Below are 20,415 nucleotides of genomic sequence, written 5' to 3' on the forward strand. Positions count from 1 at the left end.
GTTTGATTACCTGCAATTTTTATTTGAATAAATATTTTATTATTTCGTTTGAACTAATCGGGAAACAGTCCAGGAATGTTTTTGTGAGATGCTTAAATAATATAAACTAGCCAAAGGAGCTAGCATTTAAAAGTGTAACACTCGAGTCAGCTGTAGAGATTTCTACTGTTTCCAGGGGAAACTATGTTATTGTTTAGGCAAGACTATGTTAGTTTATTCTGAATTTAACTGCTGCCTTTACGAAAATAATATTTCAAGAAGACGACTATTTCTAATTGTCGATTCTTAATTTTTTTTCATTTTTAAACTAGCCATGACAACCTGTGCGAGGTTGTCAGTGTACTGTTTGTACTTCTAATACGATCTCTTTTCTCTATGCATTCACTACACATTTATGTTTAGAACCATAGAACATACAGGTTTCGAACCTTCAAAAGTTTCAGCCCACGCGAACACTGTCTTACGAACTTTTACAGTGTTGCGTTGGCAAAAATATGCTGTCTACATAGCGGATGCGTCGAGCGTTGTGTATTTGTTTAGGCAATTGTCAAATGGTAAACCTTTATCGTTTATGAGTAATCATTTGGCAAATAATTGTACGTGAAGTAGGCGTATACCTCCGGTGAGATTGTGAGTTCCTCGTTATTTTTTTTCTCCGTTGTATAATTTTTGCTGCAAATACAAGGATCGGCGGTTATTAAATCCAGTGCACTGCCATCGCCCGTGTATTGTTGCTAAGTAGATGATCATTTGACACCTTTTAAACTAGCAGGTGTTATATTTTATATTGTCTCTTAAGTTGTGTGTTATTAGCAAGTAAGGGAAGTATCTGTTATTTGACTTTCTGTTTAGGGTATTTAATATAGTGAATATGTCGAAGAAACCAAATCAACAACCTGCGCTGCATAAAGTGATCATGGTCGGTAGCGGAGGAGTTGGGAAATCCGCTCTCACGCTGCAGTTCATGTACGATGAGGTAATTTTTTTCTCTTAATCAGTTTGTACACATTCGTTTCGCTCATGTGTAACGTATGTGAAGTTGCAAAATATTCTAAGCGGCTTACTTTGCAACAGTATTGGGCTTTATTTAATTTTTACGTTTCCAGTTTGTTGAAGATTATGAACCTACCAAAGCTGATTCATACCGGAAAAAAGTGGTGCTTGATGGCGAAGAGGTTCAGATTGACATACTTGATACAGCAGGCCAAGAGGACTATGCAGCTATTAGGTATGATTGTTGCGGTTGTTAGTTTAGCGGCTGATGCAAAAAAAAAATTCTAAAATCAATTTTGGGGTAATTGTACTAACTTTTTTTTAAATATAGGAGACCAAGTTTGTTACATTTATTAGATTTGCAAAGCGTTTATGTGTGTTCTGTTTTGCTACGATTTGTGTCAAGTGTGGTATTGTATTAATAATGAAAGTAGTCTCTATGTAACAAAGATACTGCTGCAATTTTGAAATCCTTTAATTTAATTTGAAACTGTATTCCACAAGAGATTGCCCTATTGTTGTCTTGATACTAACTCCAAAATAATCATGTGGTTCTCCAGAGATCCTTAGGAATATAGTGTAGCTGAGACTGTTTTCAAGACGACAAGGACATAAATGTCGGTATGTTACGGTCGTGGCAAAGTCTGTTTTTCACCTTGTCTTTTTGAAAAACTTTCTTGGCTAGGTATATTCCTAAGGATCTCTGGAAGAACCACAGGATTATTTTGGAGTTATTATCAAGAAAACAGTAGGACGGCGACAACAATAGGGGTATTCTCTCGTGTACAGTGTTGACTATGCTATTAGAGCACAACGTAACTTTACAATACTATCTGCAGTAGCGTTACTGCATATCTGCAGTAGCGTTACTGCACAGGCTACCTAAATTAACCTTTCTGTATAGTTGCGATCATGAAAACACTCATTAGGAAATGTATAAAACTATTTTCATTATTAATACTTTACACAAGTAGTACATAGTTAACATGGTGCTATTGATATTCTAACAATACTCCACTTTACTTATAAACGTTAGTTTCTCAGAATCCAATACAAATTTTCAAGTGCTATTTTTTAGGGTAAAAGGAAAGTATTGAGGAAAAACACCACTTTCAGCATTCTATAATTTTTTTGGGGCATCTGCTGCTAAACTGGAAATTACCTGGTCATGTTTTCTTAGCATTTACCTGTACTACCTACTACTATTTCTCTTAAACACTTATTTATTATTCTGATAATATTCTTTCAGTGTAGCTTTTCCGTGAAGTAATAATAAAATTCCATAACCTCACTTATATAAACACACTTGAAAAAGTTTACTGTCATTTTTTATTGCATGCTGCATGCACATGGTAAAAATTCACTCTCATAATTTTTTCACGACATGCCTAAAGAAGTATAACTTGAAAAATAGTCAGAGAAATTTGATATTTTGGTCTTGGGAATCAAAGGAATTTTACTGCCGACTTGTGTGGACATCTGATTTTGATTCAATAACCCTCCTACCCCCCCTAGAGCCCTAGAGATTCGAAAAAATGTAGCCAAATGCAAAAAAATACATACTTTTCCCACAACTTGCCCCCCCCTCCCCCCCAGGACATCGGCTGGCGACGCCCTTGGTGTGTGTGAATGTGTGGGAGTATGGTATTAATGTCGTACTATCTCTTGCTGGCAACAGATTACTCCCAAACCTTTAATCACTTAAGTTTCAGCAGGTGTGCATGCCAATCTCAAGTTAAAATACAAATAAGTTTTCTGTTTGTGTTTTAATCTTTTTATTATTTGGTTTACATTCAAGTTTGTTTTATATCAAGTATTATTTTGCTATGCTTTATTATTTTAATTTTTTAATATGCAATGTTAATCTAAAGGAATGTAAATGTTTTAATGTGGTTAAGTGTAAGAAAAGGCCTTAACTTCGCCACCAATAAAGATGATAAATAAAATAAATAAAAAATTTATATTTTTATTAATTTTTCCATATAGTATTGAAATTTTAGAGAACAATGTTAATTTTTAGCATATTAATAAAGTTGTATATGTTTTTAAGTAAATAAAAAAAAAAACTTTCACTGTAGGTTTTTTCTCCTCAGGAATTTTTAATTTTTCAGTACAGTTGATCCCTATTGAGTGCACATTTCCAACAACATTTTTAGTTGAATAGATGTGAATGTTATTCCACAATGTCATATAAAAATAAAGGGTAACGGTTGGCTTGCGTCTATGGAAAACAAAGTAATTTATTATAAATAATATAATTTGTGTGGATTGGCAGCTTTAATGTCTCACATGAATCTGTCGGGAAATTGCACTCCTTTTATGGTCTAAAGTGCCATATTTCAATTAAATTTTTTGAAATATTTTTTTAATACATTAACATTTTATTAACTTTTTGTTTTTACCTAATAATTGTGTTTCCATTCAATGTTTCCACAGTTTGGCTTCTGAGAAAGTTGATTGTTAGAATTTTGTGAGAGACATCTCAATTAAATCAATCAAGAATTTCAAGCAACATGCTAGAAATTCTGCTTTTGCATTCAGATGAGCCGCTTTTTTGATACGGACAACCATTATAATATGAAATGATTTGTGTCCTCTTTTCTCAGGGACAATTATTTCCGAAGTGGAGAGGGCTTCCTGTGTGTGTTTTCCATCACCGAGGACGATAGTTTCCAAGCGACACAAGAATTCAGGTATTGCTACATTAACATACTCGCTGTGATAACATATATAGTGGTTTACCCCTGTTTATCTGTGAGGAAATGTCAGTGTTATCTCTTCACTAGATAACTCTAGTGAGTTTGACCTTGGTTGTGGACATAGTTTCCTAGGTAGGGGCTCGACAGGTTTCTCAGAGGTCTGAGCAGATGTAGAAAACATGCAGCCTATTGCAGCAACTACTACAATAGTCACAACTATATGGTTTATTAGTGCTGGTTCGAACAACAATGATCATGAAATTTCATTCATCCGGTGAAAGTACCAAATTAATTTTGATAATTTGCAGTGATTTTCATTTATATTTTAACACGAAACTTATCTCCATTTTCTCTGTTAGTGAAGTTAGAATAGGTATTTTATTCCCGTGTTTTGGTGTCTATGTATATTATAAATATGTAAAACCAAAAGAAAACACATTTAAGTGATTTTGAATGTTTGTACAATTTGATTTGCTGAAGAAATTTTCACGGAATTTATTTTGTGGTAGAAAATGCATATTGAAATATTTTGGATAAAGGGGAAGTCATGGTGAAACAAATGTTTGGTGAAACTGGTTATTTTAGAAAAAATGTAGTTATTTTATAACTGTAATTTTGATGCTTAAAATAGCCAACAAATTATAATAAAATAATTTTTTTTTGTATAGTTGCAATTACAATGTTTTACAAAGTACATTAAATATAATAAAAACAATTCTGGAAAACGAACAATTGTAATGGCTACATTAGGGAGTATTTCTTCCAAATCTACCAAAGAAAGTCCGTTACCATGTAGATGCAGAAGGCATCAACAATACATTAGCCATTGCAGTGGATACAAAGAAAACATCAACAATGCAACAGCAATTTTTCATCAAGAAGTATCAAAATTCTGCTTCAGTTGGGTGGTTTTCTCGAAATCTCATGTAGATTTCAACTTTTCTCATGTTTTAAAGTTCAAGTTTGCCAAATTTTATGAGATCAGAGTAAAACTGTAGATTTGTGTAAGAAAAAAAACAATCAAATAGAAACACTACTGTCTATATAGTTTGATATTCTATTCTACATTTATATTTTTTTAAAATAATAATAATAATCACATCATGTGAAATACATTTACAAAAGATTTCAATGTAAAAACTGTACCATATGTGAAGCTATAAGATAAATTGGACGTAGTTATGCAAAAAGGAACCAACCCACATGAAATCTATTCTGAGTATTTTGAAGTTAAAAGTTAATTTTAAATTGTAATTCTCCTATTGATAATATAATGTGGGTATAATTTTAATGGTCTAGTATAAATACTGATATAATAATAGCAACGACGGTACGATCAACCTTGTACTATTTAAATTTATTTTCAAATAAAATATAACAAAATTGTGGGTTGGTTCCTTTTTGCATAACTACGTCCAATTGAGAAATTTGTATCAAATAATGATCAAGATTAAGAATTATTTAAACTATTAAAATACTCTACATGTATATAACTCCCTGCAGTGGTTTATCTGGGCTTGATGAGTGAGGTTGGCACAGGGAGCAGATCCTGCGGGTGAAGAACGACGAGAACATCCCGTTCCTGCTGGTGGGCAACAAGAGCGACCTGGAGGAGAAGCGCAAGGTGGCGCTGGCGGAGGCCCAGGGCCGCGCCCAGCAGTGGGGCGTGCCGTACGTCGAGACCTCCGCCAAGACGCGCGAGAACGTGGACAAGGTGGGCGCTCCACTCTCATTCCACTCTCCACTGCTCTCTTCCACTATCCACCGTTCTCATCCACTCTTCACCTCTCTCTGTCTTTCTCTCTCTCTCTCTCTCTCTCTCTCTGCCTTTCTCTTTCATCATAACACTTAATGCAAGATGGTGACTGCTTCTTTCATGCAAAAGTACGTAATGTTTCAAGTACGGTAGTCTTGACCAACACAGTTAGTGTGGACCATAGCAGCATGGCCGCTACATGTTTTAGAAGTGAAACTGCACAAATAAGAGGGATGGGAAAATTTTCGTCTACTCTAATATTTGAAACATGCGTCATTTCAGCATTATTGTTTTATGTTTGTTTTTATTTGTAATAAAAAGTGAATTAGTCAAAAAATTTGAAACAATATTTTTTAGTACTTATTTCACCAAAATTTTCTAACACATGTTGCACTTACACAATAAAAAACATTAGTAATAAGCATGCCTAGGAACAGAACCACTCAGAAAAATAAAAACAAATCTGTAATTTTTGTGTGTTTGAAAAATGTAATGATGTCATTAATATGAAAAGTAAAAAAAGGTTTTTCCCGATAATAGAGGCAAGCTCTAACAATGTAATATTAATTTGTTTTAAGTCCTTTAGTTAATGTATTTTTTGTGACAACATTCAAGCTAAATAAATTGCACTCAATGAATTTACAGTAAGGAAAACAAAATTTTTGTTATTTGAGTTAAGTTTTATCAAATTGGTGGTTGAGTTTGGAGCTAAATGGTGTATTAACTTGCATTTAGGTGTTATGTTGTATTGAAATGCTTTGTGGGTTTTTGGGTTTTATCGCAACTCAACATATAAGCTTGTCCCTAGTAATGTATTCATCTCATCTTTGCTCATGCAAATACACAAAACAAAATTTTACTTTTTAGCTTTGACAGTGTCTTAGATTAATGCCATGTGAACGGGTACCTTCTATTGTTCTATTTGTTTGCTCTTTCTCCATTGCTTTCATTTTATGTACCATATATTGAGTATTTATACTTGTGCAATGAAAACAGGTAAGATTTTTTTTTTTTTTTAAATTGTTACATACTTGCACATAAAAGTTTTTTGCTGAAATTTTTGCAGCTATAAAGGAAATTTTTGTGCTGAAATGTTTTGTGCACTTGCTTATTCTTGATAGTGTTTGGAATTTTTTTTTTTTTTTTAACAGTTTATAAAACATGCATTTTTTTTAATCTGCCAAGCACTCGGTTTAAGTTTGCTGTAGCAAACATTTATGGCAATGCCCAGGTCATAATGTGTTAGCAAAGTTAGCTTCTTCATTACTCTACCTGCTTCAGCCTTTTCTTAAAATCTTGTATAGGTTTTATGTTTCTGTAGAATTGCCTAGAGCAAGGGGGCAAGAATGAATGGACTTAATGCATGCTGTTTAAATGAAAGGTCATTAAAAAATTTTAACGAACACAGTCAAAGGGAAATAAGATTAAAATTACAATGTGTACCATTTGTTGATTCGTGAAATTTGAAAGCCTTCCTGCGCTGAAAAAATTTCTCAATTTTTTATACTTCTTGAATTGGTCACGAGATACCGATGTTTTGAAAAAAATACCGTAATTACATCCTGTTAAATTTAAAAAAAAAAATGAACCATCCTTTTAATTTGAGATCAGTATTTCCATGTGGAGATAAGGTTTTAAAGTTTAGACTTGAGGCTGCCGACAGCTAGAGTTCTCCCGCAGTATCTTGCTTGTAACCAATCAGTTTGGTTGTGGAAGTGTGAGTTTCTATTGGTCGTGTGTGTGTGTTATCTATGGCCACTGCGCCCTTGCAGGTGTTTTTCGACCTGATGCGGGAAATTCGGTCTCGGAAGATGGAGGACAATAAGGCTAGCAATGGGCGCGGTAGAAAAGACAAGAACAAGAGGAAGAAACTCAAGTGCGCCATCCTCTAGGTGCGCAGCTGTTCTGTCGCCCTCGCGCGGATGTCCGTGCCTGGCCGTGCCTGGCTCACCCCCCATGTTGCGTCTTCTGCTTTTTTTTTATTAAATTTAAAAAAAAAAAAATAAGACTAGAAGGTTGCAGTCATGTGTTCTGCCCATGCGTGAACACAAAAAAATACCCTTCTAGTGAGTGATATCATAATTAGGGGCATACTCAAGGGATATATCCCCTGCTCCCAGAAATCCAATAACAAAATATCTATAAAAATCTTATCATTTCCACCAACAAAAGGAAAGAATTTGAAAGAAAACAGCGGGCAAAGTGGTTCTATTCCTCCCTCCCTTTCCCCACCAAGTATGCTCCTAATCATGGTTAGTATGTGCAGCATACATGTGATTGTAAAATTTGTTATGTAAATGAAACAATTTTATTAATTGCACCGAAGCCCTGAATCATGACCTTAAATGCAAGATCTCAACATGTGGGGGGGTGAGACCGAACTTTTAAGTCTTTCTGCTTGTGTTTGCTACTGCTTGCACCCTCTGCTTGTCGTGCTTGTGCTTTGTGCTTGTGTTTCCTGTCTGTGCTTTGCTGGTAGTAAAAAAATTTTTTTTTTTTTTTTTGTTGGTTGTTAAGGGTGGTGATATCTCTACCACCGTACTTGCGGGTTCGATCCCCGGCCGGTCCCTCCTGGGTCTTTGTGAGTTGGTAACATTGCCAACAGTTTCTTGGGTACTGCTCCCTCTCTTCCCCTCCTTACCCACGTAATGCATTAAAGAGGTCACAATGGTTGGTGATCTGATCACTGCCTTTCAGCAAGGAGACCCCTAAGTGCAGTTTCTAACAGGAGGAAACCCAAATTTTTTGTTAAGTTGGAAACATAGCAACATTGCCTGGAGCCTGTTGGTTTTCTGTGATGTAGGTGGGGGGGTGTGTACCTTTTCCTCACCTTTGAATTCTGTCAATGCTCTGTACTCATGTAAGGCGGTATTCCAAAATGTTCGGGTAGGGTAGGGTGGGACTAGTTGACCACTTTTTCACTTGAGCGGTTATAGCTCCTCAACGATAAGTATTAATGGCTTGTTATGCATACTGAAGGATTACGAATTTTTTCTGTTTGCAAAAGTGTCCATAGTAATTTATTTCTTACAAGTCAAATTTTTAGAGCTACAGCTGTTTAAATGCAGAAAGTCAAGTATGCTCAACGTACCCCATAGGTGAGGTAAGTTGAGCAAGGGTATGGGGCAAATTGAGCACTTAGAATGTCTAGCCAAATGATGGGTTGAATGTTAACTAGACATGAAATAAAATTTCTGTTTGATAATCAACTTTTTTTTTATATAGTATTATAGTGACAAAACAACTAAATTAAAAGTAATTTTCTTTGAATAATAAACTGAAAATAGAATCAACAAAACATCAACGTATCTTAAGCTTAACTTTGGAATTAGTTTGTCTTTCTGATCAAATTCAGACTTGAATATTTATATAATTATCAATAAAGCTTATCTTAATAGGAAAATATTAATATATAAAAGAAAATATTAATGAGATATAGGAAACTTAATCGTCATCGTCACTGTTGCAATTGTAACAAGTATTTCTTTAAAGAGTCCTCTTGCGTGGGAGAAAATACTTGCCTCGGTGTTGCATAACCTATGGATGAATCACCATTTTCGTTTAATTTCTTAAAAAATCTGGTCAAAGTCATCCGTTTGATACCGAATTCTTTTGCTGTGGAATTCACGCTTTTCCCCTCATCGTTGACCACCTTTGCAGCATCATTTAAGTTTTGAGTAGAGTAAGAACATCTCATAGTCTTTCTTTTATAAGTCCGCATCCTAAAAAAAATTAAAAAGCATATATTACTTTAGTTCTAAGTCGTGGGGTTAGTTGAGCTCAACTAACCCCAAACCGAAATTTTAAAACAAAAGTGAGGTAATGAAAAACCGGTTAGAATTATACCCAAAATATTTATACATATCAAAAGTACTATAAATTTATGGAAGTTTAACACTTTCCTGATAAAAATTTGATAACATTTATCTATTACAGACAAAATATTCAGCTTTATATTTATTTTACTTTTTGTTTACAAAATAAACAATGCGCGCGTGCACTTCACTCGATCGACTAGTTGCCACTGGCGGTCTCGTGATGAGTTTCCCTCCTGCGACACCTTTTCGCTATTTGATGCCTTTGTGTGCGGCGAATACTTTTCGATATATTTTGATTGCCCAACTTGCCCCTATGCTCAACTAGCCCCGCCCTACCCTAAGGTAGCAAATAAGCATTGCCTTGTTGAGATGCAACCGTAACCTAATTCGCAGGCTGTATTCCAGAACGTGTCCGAACTGAATCCCAGTTAGGAAACAAATCTGTAACAAATTTATTAAATGGTGCCCTACGCGAGGCTTATAAACAGGTTTTAACACATTCTAGCGGACATTTCGAACCAATTGTTACGACAAAAATACTTGAGATAGCAGGCAGCACTGTCGCACAAAAATCGAACAGACTTTATAATTTTTTAAGTCCTTTTAAAGTTGCTATTATTTGTTGTTATGACCATTAATGTGTACAAAATGTATTCCAGGATAGTTTCGCTATCATAAAGTAACATTTGGCACACCAACACACTTGGTACATCTCATGATGATCTCAAAAGTAACTATATACGAGTTAATGGTGCCAGACGCTGGTCCGCTATTAAGACAAAATCATCAAAAAGGTGAGATTTGCACATGCATGGAATTTGGGCAATGGATAGGGCGCCGAAATCCGTTTCCTAAAAGTAAGGGACTGGCCGTGTCCTATCGTACACTAGGAATATGGTTAGGGTACAGGTGTCGCATATTCGACATGCAAACCCTTATTTTTGTGTTTTGGAATACTGGCCTTTATCATCCCCTCATGCTCTTATTGTCATTCAATCACCCCCACATCATTTCAAAAGACTGCAGTGTTGACGAGATCACAATCCAGGATTCATTCACTCACCTAATGCATTCGGTCGCGTTCGAGATCATCCTTCGAGGGAGGCTGCCATCTCGAAGTCGGCCAGTCTATGGGTGATTTCCTATCGTCTGTTTCGCCACCTACTCCCTGCTTTCGTTAATATCATCTCCGTTATATTCATTCTCTATGCGGAGCCAGGTGGCACAGTGATGGGACCCTAGATTCCCATTCCGACATACTCTGGTCCAGGAATAGTGACATTGGTTTTCCCGTACGGATTCCTGACTTCATACTGTGCCTGACTTTCCCGAATCCCTCGATTTGTGTTATTGTGTACCTCCTTCTCTGATCATCTTGCTTGTGTGATGTAAATTTGTGCTTAAAATAAATAAATATTGGCCATTTTCTTGCTACAACTGGCATAAAAACTATTTGTAGATTTCAATTTCGTTGAATGAAACTAAATATTTAAGTAAATGTGTAATGTAATAGCTGTAGATAGAAAACCGATTACGTTCTTGTTCTTGTATTTACATCTGTGTTTCCTGTAACACAGAATGAACAAAGCAATCTTTCAGATAATATTACTTATTTAGTTGTTTTTTTTTTAAATATATAGTGTAGGAAATTAGTTATAAGTTACCTGTTTGTAAGTTGGCCTGCACAATAGTTATTGATAATAATTTGAAATGGGATCCATGAACTTTTGTAAAGTTTAACACTTTTGAAAATTTTTGTAATAGCTATAAATGTTTTCTCTTGGGAAATGTACATTTGGTTTCACACACTATAATTATAAGTGAAAAATTTTTTTTTCCAATATAGTAGTGTCAAAATGTTAAAACAATAAAGGGTGGATATAAACTCTACTGAAAGTGTTTCAGAGGTTCAGGAATGTTGGCGGAGTGTTACATTGCACAGAATTCTTGGTCCCTGTTTGTTAGTAACACAGTACAGCTAAAACTAAAACTGTGGGAAACAAAACAAATAGCAGAGGTCTCGCCTGAAGGCCAGGGCAGAAGAGGGTAACTTGGTTGTTTGGCCAGCTGAGCGTACCGAGGCTGATCAGTTTTTTTTTTCTGAAGACCCAACATACACTCTGTGTGCGGATATAAAAGTGATCAGGGTAACGGAATGACCGATCTGCAATTCCTCTGCAATTCAGGACCAGAGGCAGTGTGTCTCGTACATTGAGCACTCCTTATAAATGTCCTGAGCAACCTCTGAAAGTTTTTGGTAGAATCAAATACTATAAAGCTTGATATCGACTTGGCTGAAATGGTGAAAACCACTTTGACTAGAGCTCCTAGCAGGATTCATTTGTTTGGTTATTTGTACACGTGTGTGTATATGTGTGTGCACGTGGGCATGTGTGAGAGTGTGTGTGTATGTATATATATATATATATATATATATATATATATATATACATACATACACATACACACACACACTTTATATTATAATTTAATATCACTAGTATTAAATCGTTACCCACAAAATTAAGTTTCATATAGGGTTTAGACAAGTTATATGTTGTTTGAAAATGTCCGGTAAGCAATATATTTACTTAACTTCTAGCATTTGTAACTGACTTAAGAAAACACAGATTATGCTAGTTTCTATGTTTCGCCACGCTCAACAGGCATTGTGTTCGGTAGTACGCTATTTGGTAGTGTTTGTATCCCCCCCTACCTTTGCACTAGTTAGATAGTAGTATTTTCTAACACAGAGGGTTTAAGCCCACGTGGTTGTGTCTCGCAGGTTTTCTACGACCTGATGCGCAAGATTGTGCTCCAGAAAGCATCCGAGAACAAAAGTGATGCACCTGACGGGGCTGACGCGCGGTGCTGTGCAATTTTGTGATTACTTTACGGACTCCAGTTCGAGCGAGGGCATCCGAACTCGCCGGCAGACTTGATACTCTTACCCCCTCCCCCCTCTCGGGACGTGGCCTGCTGTCTCGGTAACCGTGGGGGGTGGGGGGCGAGGCCGTAGTCTCGCTCAGAAGTCTGCGTGCGCCGCGACGGTTCGGATGCGAGAGCTTGCAAACCTCTTCGTTTCTGCTTGCGCTGAAAAGTTTCGAGGATTCTCTCTGCCTCCGTGTATTATATTTCTCGAGTGTTTCTTCTGCCCAGACGTTGTTGTATCACATTGCAAACTGTAATAATTATCTTATTAAATCCTAACATAGCTTCCTTTATTTTATTTTTTTCTTGAAACTGTACTACAGTTAGGTATTTTGATGCACTGTTCTTAAATGACAATATTTTTTTTAAGTGAATAAGCATGGCATTAAAAGTTACTTTTACAATTAAAAGCAAATTTCAACACTTTTTCCATTCAGCTACTTTTTTTTTTTTTTTTACTCTTTTTGAGAAATAGAATTTGTTTTGCATGTTTGATGTGTTTTGGTGTAAAGAGAGTTATGTACATTTGTTTTTATAGGAAATGTATGTGGTTTGTGCAATTTTTTGTACAAATTAGGAATGAGCTTTTGTGACTGAAATCCAAAAATCAAAGTACGTATAAATTTATTTCTCAGTTAGATTTATATAATATTATTTATGAAATGTTTTAGTTATTTTAAAATGTATATGTGGCATAAATAAATAACTTCAATAATTTTGAACAGTTGAAAAGTTTATCCTAAATGTGCAGTAACTATTTGAGAAATGACAGTACTCATAACTCTTAAACTGTTATTTCGACTAAATCTATAACCTTTTAATCTGTGTGTAAAATAATATAGCAGCATATTTGGTGTTTCAAAGATATGGCTTATTCAAATTAGTGGATTGGATACTACTGGATATTTTCCTATGTTCTAAGTTCTTGGTAAGTTAGCTAATTATCTACTATACATTTTACTGTAACACTTTATAGTTATTAATCTACAAATAAAATTTAAATAAAAGAAAAATAATACATGTAAAACTGGATATATGGCAACTCTCTTTTAACTTAAGACTAACAAACACCTTAATAAAAAGAATAGGTACAGCCTATATTAAATCATAAGCTATCGAAGTTCCAAAAAAATAATTTTATATTTTATTAACATTGTTCACTGTGGCTTCAATGAGAAATGTTTCGTTTGTTTAGGATCAGTTACATTTGATATACTGTTTCTGTTTGGGGGGGGGAGGCTAGTACTGATAGAAAAAGGAATTTTTATATGACATGTGGATTGTTACACCCAATCACTCTGTCTGCATGCTGCTTGCTTGGAAGGGGTTTGCTGTATCATCTGCTTCCAGCGATCTGCTGTTAGAATACGGGTCCACTTAGCCCTCGCAAATCGTTGAGGCCTTTGCTCATATTTTAGCAACCTACAAAGTTTTACTAATGATAATGGAGTGCTTTGAATGTTGAGAGAAAAGTTTACTACATTTTTTTATCTTTCTTCAACTATGTACGGCAATTGAAAATTAAAATGGTTTTTCCCCCCCCTCATACTTAAGTTGTGTAGTCTGCGTAATACGTTATTAGTACAAGATTATACATGTTTCAAGTGAATAGATTGCAAAACTCGGAGAAGCAATAACGAAATAAATAAATTAGGGAGCTATAAGTTTAACAAAATAAGCATACGGAAACTTAGTAGCAGTGCATACTAGCCGACTTGTTCCTTGAAATAAAAACTGTCTGGTAAAACAAATCAAGTAGTACTATTAATGTCATCATAATATTTATGATGTTGTGTATTATTATTTGAAAGACCTGTTTATGCTTCCCTATGATTTTACAGCTCACAAGATTTTGCATATACAAGTATTTTACAACATGTTTTGTTGCTTTGCTCAAAATTTATTAAAATTTTTATTTAAGTAATGTATTTTGCACCAATTTGGGTTCTGTAATGTTAATAATTGTAACTCTAGCTCATTCCTAATATATTTATGTATTGTGTACAACATGCAGTTAGCTGGAAACCATTTCTGTAGTAGAGCCCTTCAAAAACTGGTGAGAGATTGTGGTTTTAGTTATGAAACAGCAGGATTTAAACCAGTTTAAAACCAAAATGGATGGGTTGTGTTTCTTTGCTTTAGATGTTTTCAAGTTTGGGGGTAGATGTTTGTAGTTCGTCAGATGTGAAACAGTTATGTTTATGAGCTCTTTTGTAAACAAGTTTTGGAGATTATTTAATGCTATTAAATTTTGTGTCATGTTGCGAATGTGGGAATACAGGTCCGAAAGGATACCCATTTAATTAATTAGAGTTATATTTACTTTTTCCTTTTTTTTCCTAAATTTTAACCATTTAAATGTCTGTCCACAAATACGTCACAATTTCGCAAGTCCACTATTTACTCTCCCACTAGAGCTCGGCTAGACATTGGCCGTCTCTGCTGCTTGTCTCTTACCGTTCATCTCGGTCCTGACAGACTGCTTCGCACTGCTCGCTTGTCCAGCACACACGCAACACCGTCCCGGTTGCTCCGATCTCGGCACACGGAAGCCCATCGCTCGTCACCCGTTGTCGCTCGCCCCCTTCACCTCCCTGCCGTGCCGCCAACCTCCCCCACCACCGCCGCAGGTCGGCAACGCAATGCCTTGTATACCTCGGTCACGTTTTGGAAAGGTCTTGTATCCCTCCAGAGAGTCGCATCATCAATGCCACTGACCTATCACGTGAAGCTGCAAGAACAGTGGTGTCCTAGTTACGCCACTTGGCGCAAGGAGCTCATGACCCGAGGCAGAGAGGCTCCTGTACTCCGCGGAACAGATGAGAGGTCCGCTAATGGGGGGTACGTGTACTGGTACTGGAAGGGGGCGGGACTGTCGTCGACAGCTCTCCGCCCCGGCCAACTCTGGTTGCCTTGCGACACGTTGCCAACCGGAATACTGTGATCATGTAGTCTCAAAGCACAAGCTGATGTAACGTGAGTGGGTTGTGATTCCAAATGAAGGGGATAGTAGTAGTAGTATTATGTTACCAAGGCAGCTTAAATTTTTTGGTGTATTTACATGAAGAATAAATTCAAATCATTAAAATCTGTTTGGCTTTAAACGTTCTGATGTTGATACTAAACGTCATCAAGTAAGATGTGAGACTACCTTCTCTAGCACACACAAGTATGGGTTCTGACGATATAGTGGCAAATTTTATGTAACATATTTTGTCGCTTTAGCTGTTAGCTGTGAACTTTCTTTCTGTGTAATAAAATTATTTTTTAGTTGTTCGTAGTTGAGTGATGCCGAAAGAAGTTTATTTTTTTATACTTGGAGTTGTTCTTAATTAACTAGAGGCTAAAAAAAAGTGTTTGTATGTGGTGGACAAAAAATGTTAATCATGAAACATATCATAACTTATTTTTTAAAGGGTATTTAACATTTTATTTTCAGGGCTTGTAAACAGTCAACAGTTATTCGACTTGCTGATTCACATCACCTCTTAACCAAACAGTCTGATGGTCATGAATTCATACTCTTCGTTTGTAATAATATGTTTTGCATTGTACTTTTCATACATATATCTTGTGAGGCTTTTTACCCCATTATTTAAAACATTTGGATTATTAAAAAATGTATTGGTTGATATTCATATGCAGCAGACACATCTTGTTTTGCATGTAGTCAGTAGATTTTAAGAATTATAACTAAATTTCAGTCGCTTTACCCGGTCTCGAATTGAAGGGGGGAAAGTGTGATCACCACACCTTAATGTTTGGTGCGTGTGTTATAAGGAAGCTTTTTAATTTATTTGTTTAACCCTGTTAACTCAGTAATGTTCAGAAAATTTACCAAACTCTTTTTGAACTTTCGACTAGAATTTCTTTGTCGTGGCTTCGAACTGCTTGAGGTTGAAATAAATTAGTAACCATTAGCCTCGGAGCTGAGCATTGTTTCGACTTGCGAGTGAGCTCTGTCCACTCAAAAACAGGCTCGGTGCTCAGAAGTAGAGTCTTACCTGTGATGGGGATTCGAACCTCTGACCCTTGCATTTGAGCGTGATGCCAGTTAGTGCTCCAGCATCTGCAGAAGATGTTATTTCCTTCCTTGCCCAAAAAAATTCTCTTATCACACATGAATTTTGGTTCGAAGCAAAGTTAAATCATTTCGCTTCGCAGTTGGAGATTGTGGTCATACATGTCGAAAGGAGCATTGAAAGTGCAGTTTCATCAGCTGTTATGTTACATTTATGGTTTGTTTGCTTGCATATTTCCACGTCTGCGTGTTTTAATATTTACTTATGTTAGGCTGTAAGTTTTGAATGAGCAGGACAAAATTAAAATACGTATTGTAGTTTGTTAAAAGATTATAAAAGTAGTATTTTTTTTTTGTCGAAAGTCTATTAGTCAACTACATTTCAAAATAATTGTTCATTTTGACAAATTAAATCTCCTTGTGCCAGTGTGTAAGTATTGGAAACATAAAGTAAAGCTATAGACATGCAGTTACTGTCTACAAAATTGTAAACTTAAGTGTTTGGCAACCTTTGTTCATTTTAAATTACTTATGTATGGCAATGTACAGTTCACGCCAGACTTTTTTTATTCCTCCCAAATTGATTAGATTTTCTTAATCAGCTGTGACCCACACCTATCACAATAACCAATCATTTGAATAGAGACTAAATAGGGACAAGTATTTTGGAAAAATTTTGTTTGGCTACTAGGTACGTATTGAAAAGCTAATGTTTCCAAGTTGTTTCACTATTATTAAATTTGTAACTCTGGATTCATTACATATGTCTACTAATGGATAGTAAGTACTGTTAAGTTTCTTGTTTTCTTGAGTACAACAGTTGCTGTGTTAATTTGGTAATTTTAAACAATTTTAAAACTTTTTGTGTATTCTAACTTATCCAATAATTTAAACTATTGTATGATTTATGATTGTTACGTAATGATAGTTAATTTAATAGCACTGCCGATTTGTAATATGTATATTAATGCATTCCTAAGCTTATCCATTTAATCAAATCTTTTATTTAAGTTAATTTTAAACTGATTTTGTAGCGTGTGTTAGCTTAAAGGGTTTGTGTTTTGTTATTAAAATATGTGTACATGGGATAGTTTACTACTTTTGAGGCTGAGACATTGTACTATGCAATTTTGTTACTAAGGCTTGATCTCTGCAATTGTTTAGCGTAGATTTGCATGTCTTCTAGCGTGAACCCGTGTCAAGTGCGATTGATAAATTTTTTTTCAAACCAATGCATTACTTTTGAAATTGCCGTAAAAGATGAACATGTGCTGTACTACCTGTAAGTGATAATGTGATATAAGTGATATGTAAGTGATAATACTCCACGTAACTTCTCGATTAACCCCACTGGCTAAGTGATGCTAGGCAGAGTGGTCCGTGTTGAGTTTTCAGATACTTTTTTTAATTTTTGGCTTTACCATGATGAAATGAAAATTTCAAGTTTATTGTTAACAGAATTCGGAGGAAACTTGGATGGGCTAATCAAATCTACAAATACCATAAAATCCTTAGTATTCGAAGGATTCAATATTTGAGGAAAAATATTAGAGGAAACAAAGTAAATGTAAAAATTCATTACTGATAACCTCTGAGGGATACTAGGTCAATTTTTTCTTCATACCTTTTGTTACTATTCCCCCAAGATATTGTGCTTTAAACATGTGATTATATAAATCACATTAAAGGCCCACACACAACATAGTATGTATTTACAAATGGATAGTTATAGCGGTAAGCTCTTGCATAACACAAAACTAGCACATTGGCCTGGCTACAACGAACCCACTCTTTTGTTTACTAAGGTTTTCCCTTTGAGAAATTAATGCTGCTGTAGTTGGTAGTGACAATGGTAATCATAAGGGAAAAAAAAATATTTACTGAATGAAATCCATTATAGCAAAACTCCAGCGTGCAAACATAATAAACAAAAGGAAATATTTGGCACAATCTAGTCAACACATACATTTTCTTACTTATTGTATTTATTTCTCAAGTGATAACATAGTAAAACGTTTAGAAGGTATATGATTGGCCGAAAACGTTTAATATTTTTAGCAGTAACACAGTTGCCTACAACGAATGCTAGCTTAATACTAATACCAGGTTTATGTACTTGAATTTCAACTGTTTTGCATAATACTGTGTTGTGTTATTGAAATGCTTGCGTTGGTTGTGTTGGGGCCTTAAGTTGGTAGATTTTCAAACAGATTATTTGTACAATATGCTTGGATAAGCTTTATTATAAAGTTAACCCTTTCAATTACAATTTGTCATTTCCTGCGATATTTTAAGTTTTTTTTAAATTTTAACTAAACTATTTTTTTTGTTTGTGTATCAATAAAATTAAGCTCTAATTATAATACATATTAATATATAATTTTTATATTATCACATGTAACTTAATATAACATTTATTTTTTCATAGCCCTAAGAATGATTTTGACCAGAATGTAGGCTACACCATGAATCACACATTCAAAGTTTAGTTAATCCATGTATCATTAAAATATTAATATTAAATGTCTACTTCAGTTGACGAATAGACTGAAAGGGTTAACTGGATATTTACTCTGAAATGGATTTTCAGACTAGCCTGAGATTTGGCCTTTTTTTTTTTTTTTTGCAGAAAAATTCAGCAGTAAATATTTTCTGTAATTTTATTTTTATAAATACCAACCAGTACAATGCGTTCACATGCCAAATAGGCGAGCACATTAAACAATGCGTAGCCTTGAGTTCACTTTTACATGCTAACAAATATTGTGCCTTCGGTTTGTAGACGTGTTGTGTTACAACATTTGTCTTCTTTGGGGCTTCTGCAAGAAGTAGAACAGACACTACTAATTAACATAGTCGTAATTTATCTCCAGATATTTACTTTGGAATCTCTCTGACAAATTTGAAGAGCCTGAATATTTTGAGGAATGATTTTTATAAAGACAATAATGTAATTATGGTGTTTTCACTGCTGTGCGCCATGTTGATTTTGGAGTGTGTTTGCCAATAATACTTTCCATAATAATAATAATTTCTAATGCCTGTGGTTTCTGGAAGAAGTATTTTACAAATTTAGAAAACACAGTTTCACTGGTAAATGTGTCAGATTCAATATAAGATTGTTAGTGAAAATAAAATTTTATCTGAAATGAAGTAAAAGAAAAAATTAGCAAAGATGTGGAGAGTTGTCAAAGGTAATGTGTGGTACAGCTTTTGCAAACAGTATGTGTATTGTATATCAAAGACAAATTTTTCTTGTCAGGTAGTTTGCTGTACACGTATTGTGTTAATTTTGAATGCTCTGAAACTTTATTTTCCGTGGACAATATTGAGATGATTATTTGTAATTGGTCGGACAAAGAAATGTACATGTTTTTTGCAAGCAGGTAGATTTTTGTATTAATGTGTAGAGCATATGAAAGTTATTTTTTAAATTGCAAAGCTTTGTATTTACGTGCCTGTAGTTTGCGATGCATTGTTGTATGAATATGTGCATCAAGAGAGCTTGGATAAGCAGTCAAAATATTTTTAATTGATTATATTATTTTGGTTACTGAGTGCATAATACAAGAAATTACTGTGTTCAAAGTGTGTGGGAATGTTTGGAAATATAATCACATTGGTACGCTAGTTGAAGTCATGTGTTCAGTTTTATGTAAATTACAGCAAAATACTACATCTAAAATGGTCACTGTAGTCAAAATGTATATGGATGATGTATTTTATGGTATGTAATTAATTTAACATGTCAAAAGAAAGTTTTAGGAATTGTATTTTATTTATTTCTATATTAGAATGTGTATGTAAGAAGTGGGAATGGTATGTGCCCATAAATATAACTGCAGGGAAAATTTTCAGCATTCTATTTTTATTTATTTTATTTATTTATTAATATTTAAAGAGTAGCTTACAACCCATCCTACAACAGACCTCTCCAAAAAAAGGAAAAAAATACCTAGTTTTTGTCACGACACACTTTCATATAATATTTTGAAGGGGTTATGGGGTGGGAATAGTGTGTCTTTAATTTATCAACAGTAGTGGTTTAGCCAGACGGTATTTATGCAGTAATAAACGCTTGTTAACTAAATTGTATTTAATGAAACTGTATTTTAATAACCTGAAATTGGAAGCACCTAATTATAACACTGATATTTTGATGGGTGTGGTGGAAGTTTTATTGAAATAGTTTGACTT

The 20,415-nt window shown here is 34.8% G+C and overlaps 1 protein-coding gene across 7 annotated transcripts; it reads left to right on the forward strand.

The window, feature by feature from the left end:
* The first annotated feature begins 437 nt into the window (after positions 1-437).
* LOC134537005 (ras-related protein Ral-a) lies at positions 438-20,075 on the forward strand. 7 transcript variants are annotated; one of them, XR_010075913.1, is made up of 8 exons: positions 447-630; positions 853-976; positions 1,107-1,228; positions 3,600-3,686; positions 5,232-5,406; positions 7,221-7,340; positions 12,052-12,809; positions 15,637-20,075. XR_010075913.1 is itself a non-coding variant. In XM_063377170.1 (7 exons), exons 2-6 carry the CDS (start codon positions 872-874, stop codon positions 7,338-7,340), a joined length of 609 nt encoding a protein of 202 aa, XP_063233240.1. In that variant the 5' UTR covers positions 447-630; positions 853-871; the 3' UTR covers positions 15,637-20,075. The 7 variants fall into 7 exon arrangements, 6 of the variants coding, with proteins under 6 accessions (XP_063233239.1, XP_063233238.1, XP_063233242.1 ...); XM_063377170.1 differs by lacking the exon at positions 12,052-12,809; XM_063377172.1 differs by lacking the exon at positions 7,221-7,340 and having other exon boundaries at positions 446-772; positions 12,052-20,075.
* Positions 20,076-20,415: the final 340 nt, after the last annotated feature.

Source organism: Bacillus rossius, chromosome 11, assembly GCF_032445375.1.
Source record: "Bacillus rossius redtenbacheri isolate Brsri chromosome 11, Brsri_v3, whole genome shotgun sequence".
Classification (NCBI taxonomy): Eukaryota; Metazoa; Arthropoda; class Insecta; order Phasmatodea; family Bacillidae; genus Bacillus; species Bacillus rossius.